Source organism: Rhagoletis pomonella, unplaced genomic scaffold (assembly GCF_013731165.1).
Source record: "Rhagoletis pomonella isolate Grant_MI unplaced genomic scaffold, Rhpom_1.0 Rhpom_scaffold_07413, whole genome shotgun sequence".
In the NCBI taxonomy this organism is placed as follows: domain Eukaryota; kingdom Metazoa; phylum Arthropoda; class Insecta; order Diptera; family Tephritidae; genus Rhagoletis; species Rhagoletis pomonella.
In genome coordinates this window covers 1-8,111 of record NW_023465941.1, presented here as the reverse complement: position 1 = coordinate 8,111, position 8,111 = coordinate 1, and the positions used below count along the sequence as shown (strand labels likewise).

Genomic DNA, 8,111 nt, shown 5'->3' with positions numbered 1-8,111 from the left:
ATGTATGAGTGTATATACATGTACATATGTACATATGCCAGCATTAGAGCGGTTCACCAAAAGTACGAAAAACTATTTAGGCTGAAGGCCTAAACATGCCGGCCCCCTTGCGATAAGCAACTTCTACAAACTTGACCGCGTCTCAGCTATCAGGCGCACTTGTTCGGTTGGAAGAATAGAAAAAATTTTAATCTCGAAATATTCATTTGCATTCCAGCAGCAGCTTCGGCGTCCAACAAGTTCGTCCTTCTTTCTTTGTAGCTACTACAGAAATTGAAAAAGGGAATTAAAGAAATAGACGTGGTTACTATTCAAATGCACTTTATTCACGACTTATTTTATATTTATATAAAAATTCATTGTTTTTTTTTTTTCTCAATAGAAATAAAATCCATTTAAACAAAATTATGGCTATAATAAAATTTCATTTAAAAAAAAACTATGCTCTGCAGACTCCGGAAAGCACCCATCCAAAGATGGTGCTCTGAGCCAGCAGAGGCCCGAAGGTATTCGGAAGAATGCCGGGTAGCAGAATATCGGCGTATACGTCGGTGCCGAGTACCAGGCGTATCGGCGCGGACTCGTAAAATTTGGGATCCGCTAAACGGATATGTGCGTATGTTGCGGCGACCGTCGGATCTACACTGCTACTTGGCGCTACTCGGTGGAAATGGGGCGTAACCACGGCATGGGTCGCAACTCGTTTATTTTGGCCGTATTTCCCTCGGAGACATACGAGACTGCCCGTTTGCTCGCCGACTCGTGTTTGCTTTAGCCGTAGCTCGCGGGCCAGATCCGCAGATACAATTGTCGTTGGAGCGCATACGTCAATAAGCGCGCGGATTAAATGCAAGCGCCCTCCCGCCTCAATTTTGACCACGGCCGTCGGAGGAATAGCTACCATCGGGCGGAAGGTTGGCCCTACAATGGGGTTTTTCGCCGATAACCCATTACGGAACGCGCTTGGTAGTGATAGCTGGCGAGGCCTAGTCGCCAGTCTATCTTCATATGCGGATGGCGATGGGTTGCGCGAAGATCGCTGCAGGCGAAAAGACCGAGTTTCCGCTCTGCAGTCTCGGTGGCGTCGCTGATGCGTTCGCTGTCGTTGGTGTGGTCGCTGTCGCTTGTGCGGTCGTTGGCGCTTATGCGGTCGTTGGCGCTTATGCGGTCGTTGATGATCGCGCTCGTGTTGGAGTAAAGGTCGGAAAGACCTAGTTTCCGGTACCCTTGCAGTAGTCAGGTGGAGAGGCCGAGTCTCCACTCCGAACTCTATAATCTCGCCCTCTTCAATATCTGGACGGAGAGGCCTGGTCTCCGTTCCAGAATCGGACGCGTATAGCGAGAGGTAAAATCAAGGGCTACATCTCATACAGTCACAACAAGTTGGTGGTGTCCAAGCAGAATCCTTTTCCACCACTTAATACGGTTTCCTAGGAGCGGCTGATGCGTGGTGCAGAGGCTCACGGACCAGGATCTTTAAGTTATTTATAAAGCATTTACATAGTACATACATACATACTCTACATACATGGTACGCTAATAAATTGTATTTTATTTTATTTTTAGAAACTGTAAGATATGCATGTTAATGCTATAGTTAGATTTTGTGAACTCATAATTATGACTTGCGCAAGTGTTAGAAAGAAACAATTCAAATAAATAAGAAGACTTCTTATTTCCCATAGCGGAAATGCAACATGTTAAAAAAAAATCTTCAGCAATGGATGACGGCACTGGACTATGTCGCCTATGTTTGCGTCATGACAAATCAATTGTGAATATCTTTGAGCAGGAGCCTCCACAATCTCTCGCCGGGGCCTCCACAGTCAGCACAAAAAACGCCACCAACCGTTGGAGCAGAGAAAAGAATGCCAATGGTGGAACGGCTGTATGACTTGTTAGGTGTTAAGTTTCAGCAATCAACGTTGTTGCCTAGTAACATCTGCCAGCGCTGTTTTGCAATGGTTGAGGCGTTTTCCGCTTTTCGCGAAAATGTGCAAAGAATTGAGACTGAGTTGCAGAGTTGGGTGGAACGCCAAAATAGAAGAACGGCAGATTGCGTGGATCAACGTCCGGGTCTTAATGGCAACCCAGGCACATTTGAGCCTGAAGATAATTGCATAATAACTGAAGTGAACCCCAATCAAGATTACGAAAGTTCAGAGGATGATTTTTCTATGGAATCGGATTCGGAGGGCGAAGAGCATTCGGCTTCATCACCACACGCCTTGCAAATGCAAACTTCTACAAATGACACGCATCAATTATCGCAGCAACCGACAAATGAACCAAACGATTCGCTATCGGCAACAGTTCCTATGACCACAGAGGAACAGCAAAACACCGACAACTCTATGCCTGCGCCCGAAGCACCAACTGCTTTTCCCAACATGCTTGGTAGGGACTCATTTATTGCCGGAGAAATTGTGATTAAAAACACCTTCCTTTGCCAGTATTGTGATATGGCATTTACAACGCAACCAGAATGCCAAGAGCATGAATCACAACACGACAGTGCCGCACCTTATGTCTGCAGCTTTTGTTCACAACGCACATCAAGTCGTCAGAATTTAATATACCATATCAAGGAACTACATGATCCTGAGCGGCCATATGTATGTGCATTCTGCAAAAAGGGCTTCTGCCGGCGTTCGGATTTGGAAAAAAAAAAACACACCATTGTACACACTGGTGTGCGCCCGTTCTCATGTCCTGTTTGCGCAAAAAGCTTTTCTCGTAATACCAATTTAACAAAACACATACAAATTCATAGCAGCGTAAAACCACATGTTTGTACGCGTTGCCCACAATCCGTTTCAAGCGCGACAGATCTGATGCGACACATTCGTACACATACAAACTCAAAGCCATTCCAATGTAGTCTTTGTCCAAGTACTTTCGCACGCAAAGATAAACTGCAGGAGTACATACCTATGTACCTTTGCCCAGGTGAGGACTTAGCATCACACCTTAATCCGCAGGTGAGTGGTAAATTTAACGTGATACCATGTGTTAATAATTTCTGTAAACTCGATTTAGGAACCGAACCTTCTGTGGAAACGGCAGTTGACATATACGGGTTGCAACGAGGAGCTGTCTTACGATTCTTCTGAATTGCGAGATTTTTTATCTAATGGTTAGACTTCGAGGGTCTCTGCTATGTGTAGGTGAGTGATGAAAAGATTTTCATATGATTTATTGAATAAGTTGTTAGAAACCCAGGCGAGTTGGTATAGGGTGGTGTTGTGTTTTTGTTGTTGCCCCTTTTTTATATTTCAAATACGCTTGTAGGCAATTGTGAAAATTTTTTCGACAGTATATATATTGAAATATTGTCGGCAATGGGCTGGCAATTGTCACTCTGACAAAATTGTCGCCACAATAGCGAAAAAAACTAAATAGCCGCGTCGGAGAGCTTTCACAGGAGAATTTAGTGAATTTATTTATATGGTAATTGCGCGCATTTCGTTACCTTTTTACTTTAATTTGAATGTTTCTCAAAACTAAAATAAAGCGCAAATGCAATTATTACATATGAATTTCATATAAATTTCATATGACTGGCGTCAATTTTTCACCGATAATTTTAAACCCGACAATGACACTTTTTCACATTTTCAATGGAATCTCTCATGAGGTATAGAAGTGGAATTTGTATGGGTACTGACGGAGTGGAATATTGATGTAGTTGGTGTCTCGTTGAGAGGGTTAGGTAATCATATAAGGGGTAGAATCAAGAAGCATTCGGTGGCTTCTCAATTCTCTCGTTGTACGGTGGCAGTAGGATAAGTTTTGCCAGCGGTCGTGTTACCTGACCCTTCTCGGTGGTGATGTCCACCACACGCACTCGGTTGTCGGAACCGGGGTGCAGGTTGATTACTCTGCCTAATCTCCATTCGTTAGGCGCTAAATTGTCCTCTCTTATAACGACGAGATCACCAATCTCCATATTCTGCTTTGGATTTTTCCACTTAATTCGCTTCTGTAGTTCGGATAGGTATTCTGACTTCCATCGCCTGCAAAAGGTTTGATGTAAAGCCTTTAATTTCTGCCACCTATTTATTATGGAGGCTGGGTTTTCATTTACATCTAATTCCGGTGGCGCGAGTAAATGACCGCCTATGAGGAAATGACCGGGAGTTAGAGGCTCCAAGTCAGTTGGCTCGTTCGATGAGGGACTTAACGGTCGCGAGTTGAGACAAGACTCAACTCGGCATAATAAGGTACTGAGCTCCTCAAAGGTGTATTTGTGGGTGGATGCAATCTTTTTGAAGTGGTTTTTGAAACTTTTTACACCCGCCTCCCACAGTCCGCCCATGTGAGGAGCTGCTGGGGGTATAAAATGCCATGTAAGTGTTTGATGACTATATTTCGATATGGTTTTATCACGCGCTTCTGCTATGAACGCCTTCATTTCAGATCGTAATGATCGAGAAGCTCCGACAAAATTGGTGCCGTTGTCGGAGTACATGTTTTTCGGACATCCTCTTCTACCAACAAACCTAGCGAATGCTGCCAGAAAGGATGGGGTGCTGAGATCGCTTGTCGCTTCCAAGTGAATTGCCTTAGTCGTAAAACAAACGAAAAGGCAAACGTAGCCTTTGGAAATGCGGCAACCGCGGCCGCGATAGCTCTTAATCTCAAAGGGCCCGGTAAAATCGACACCTGTGTTTGTAAACGCACGCGAGAATGTTGTGCGTTCTTTCGGTAGGTTACCCATAAGTTGGGTTTGTGACCGTTTCTTATGGATAGTGCAGACTTTGCAGTTGTGGATGACGGACCTGATCATGTTTTTGACTCGGGGAATCCAATATTGCGTCCTAATGAGACGTAACATTAGTTGGTTTTCCCCATGCAAAGAAATCTCATGGACAAACTGGACAAGAAGGCGAGAAAATCTACAATCGTATGGAAGGACAATTGGATGGCGCTCATTATAGGCCAGATCTTGAGACGCGCCGAGGCGACCACCCATCCTCATGATATCATCTCTATCGAGAAATGGATTAAGGGGCAAAACTTCACTCTTCGCATCGATGGATTCCCCGGATTTCAATTTACTATACTTTTCAAAGTAATGTTGCTTTTGACAGATTTTTATCAAGCGTTGAGTCGTTGTTTTAATTTCATCAGCGGAAATTAAAGAAGTCTCGGCTCGAAACGAAGCTCTTGTTTTTGGATGGGTTCTTTGAAAAAATCTTATAATATATGATAAAACTCTCAAAGCCCTAGGCAATCCTGAAAATCTATCTAAAATATTAGTTGCATTATTTATTTTAGTTGCTGCGTGCACATGCACCCTCTTTTCCTCGACTATTGTGTTGTAGTTTGCCTCTTGTACAGGCCATTTAGTTTGGTCTTCTTGTAACCAAGAAGGTCCCTGCCACCACAAGGGATTGTCAACCAATTCGTAAGCAGGCAGTCCTCGGCTGGCTAAATCTGCTGGATTTGATGCCGAATCCACATGCAGCCAGTTCTTATTACCAACTTTTTCTACTATTTTTTGTTATCCTGTGGGCGACAAAGGTCGACCACGAACAAGGCGGCTTTCGTATCCACGCGAGAACGATTGTTGAGTCCGTCCACAGGTGTGCTTTTAAATGTCCCAAGTCAAGATTTCTCAGAACCGTCTCGATGATTTCTGCAAGCAGTACGGCGCCGCAAAGTTCCAATCGAGGTAATGAGATAGTCTTTACTGGGGCTACTTTTGTTTTTGCCAAAAGTAGACTTACGAAAACTTTTGCATTTTGTGTAACGCGCAGATATACAGCAGCCGCATACGCTTTTTCCGATGCGTCACAGAAGCCATGTACTTCGACGTCATCTGTTGGTGAGAAATGTACCCATCGAGGTATTCGTATGTTATCGATCTCATGGTAATGTTGTTTAAAATTTTTCCAGCGATCCAGGGTGGTTGGAGTTACGGTTTCATCCCAGTCCGTGCCTTCCAGCCAAATACCCTGCATTAGTATTTTGGCTACGATTATGATGGGCGCGAGCCACCCCAGGGGGTCGAAAAGTTTGGCGATAGCTGATAATATCGCCCTTTTCGTTGGATTATCGCTTTCTTCTAATGGTCTCGCCATAAAATAGAATAAATCCGTATGGGCGTTCCATCTTATGCCGAGAGCCTTCACTGCGCTAGTTTCTTCGAATTCAAGAAAATCTTCGGTTAGCAGATTCGTTTTTGGAATGTCTTTCAGTAAATCTTCGCAATTGGCAGTCCATTTTCTTAATGGAAAACCGGCTGACTCTAACACTTGGGTTATTTCATCTCTGGCATTTATCGCAGTCAATGCTGTGTCCTCCCGCTAGAACGTCGTCGACGTACATGCATCTTCGTAAAATATTGGATGCTATCGGAGAGGAGTTTTCCACATCATCAGCTAGTTGTAAAAGTGTCCTTATTGCCAAGTAAGGAGCACAGTTAACCCCGAAAGTGACCGTCTTCAGCTCGTAAAGACTGATCGGTTCGTTCGTATTGGTACGAAAAACTATGCGCTGGAACTTAGTGTGATTGTCATGCACCATAATTTGCCGGTACATCTTCTCGATGTCGCTGTTGAAGACGTATTTATATAATCTCCAACGTAGGATTAATATGGGAAGATCCGCCTGGAGTACTGGTCCTGGGAGCAGTACATCATTGAGGCTTACACCATTTGCCGTCGGACTTGAGGCATTAAAAACCACGCGAAGTTTTGTTGACGTGCTTTCTGCCTTGATGACCGCGTGATGAGGCAGGAAATAGTTGTCGGAGGACTCTGCTGGTATATTATTTATTAGCTTTGACATATGCCCTAACGATTCGTATTCCGATAATACCCTGTTATATTCCTTTTGTAGTCCAGGATCCTTGGCCAATCGCGTCTCGTGTCGGAAAAATTGTGAGCACGCTCTTTTTAGGGAGGGTCCTAGGCAGACATTCTTTGGAAAATCCTGCCTGAATGGTAGCGAAACTACATATTTCCCGTCTTGGGTACGTTGAGTTGTATTCTTGTACAACTCCTCACAGTACTTGTCTTCCTCACTTAGGCTTTTGCTTTTCGGCAGATCCTCTACTTCCCAGAACGCAGTAAGCTGCTTATCCAAGGCGACTTCGCTGAAGTATGAAGCAATATGGTTGGTTGCACTTGTTGCATCTGGGCGGCCGGTTAATATCCAACCGAACACGGTTTCTTGGGCTAGAAGAGTATTAAGTACATTTTTCTTCAAGCCGCTCAAAATGATTTCTGGATAAATATCTCCTCCAAGCACAAGGTCCACTTGCTCATTAACAAAGAACCTTTTATCGGCCAAAACCAAATCTGGGAATGCTTGTTTAGTTTCAGCGCTAATATGGGTAGTTGGAAGATTTCCAGTTAGTTGTGCTAAGACAAGCACAGTGGTATTCGACCGAAATAATGGGTCAATCGGTGACCGTATTTCTATATTGCATGCTTCTTTGACCTGCGCCGATATGGAATTTGTGATGCCGGAAACTTGGGCATGCAACCTTTTGGATGGCAGGTTGATTCGGCGTTTGAGTCTTTCCGTTATAAAGGAACACTCAGACCCGGAATCAATAAGAGCTCTTGCAGAAAAATCGGTTCCATTATAATGTATATTTACGCGCGCTGTTCCTAGGAGCACACCAGTATTTCAATTTGCAAAACAAGACTTGACTTTTTTGTCCCCAGTTGAATTTGGTTTTCCTGTCTTGCGTCTTGTTTGTGCTTGCTTCGATGAAGATGCTCGATTACCAGTTGAGCTTGGCGGCATTTGGTGCGCTGTAGGCTTTTGCTGGTCAGTCTCAAGGTGCAGGAGCGTGTGGTGTCGGGAGTGGCACTTGCTGCAATTAAACGAGCATGTGCATCTTGACACAGTATGTCCAGACTTAAGACAGTTCAAGCAAGAGTTGTTGTTTTTCATGAACTCTATTCTTTCAGATGGTGTCATCTTTAAGAAGCGGGAACAGCTGCGTAACTTGTGCTCATTGGACTGGCTCGAAGGACCAAATGATTACACGGGGGCGTGGTGGAATTACGCTCCAGTGTAAATATAGCAGAAAGAAATAAAAAGAACCAAGATATTGTGATTTTAGTTTTAATTCAATACAGGGTCAATTTATT

The 8,111-nt window shown here is 44.0% G+C and overlaps 2 protein-coding genes across 2 annotated transcripts; one reads left to right on the top strand and one right to left on the bottom strand.

Moving 5' to 3' along the window:
- Positions 1-1,350: 1,350 nt before the first annotated feature.
- LOC118755796 (zinc finger protein 771-like) lies at positions 1,351-3,161 on the top strand. Its single transcript, XM_036490611.1, has 2 exons — positions 1,351-2,981; positions 3,040-3,161. The coding sequence occupies exons 1-2, from the start codon at positions 1,869-1,871 to the stop codon at positions 3,139-3,141; spliced, it is 1,215 nt and encodes a 404-aa protein (XP_036346504.1). The 5' UTR covers positions 1,351-1,868; the 3' UTR covers positions 3,142-3,161.
- Positions 3,162-3,733: 572 nt separating this feature from the next.
- LOC118755797 lies at positions 3,734-4,720 on the bottom strand. The gene has a single exon (XM_036490612.1). It carries the CDS (start codon positions 4,718-4,720, stop codon positions 3,734-3,736), a length of 987 nt encoding a protein of 328 aa, XP_036346505.1.
- Between the last annotated feature and the right edge of the window lie 3,391 nt (positions 4,721-8,111).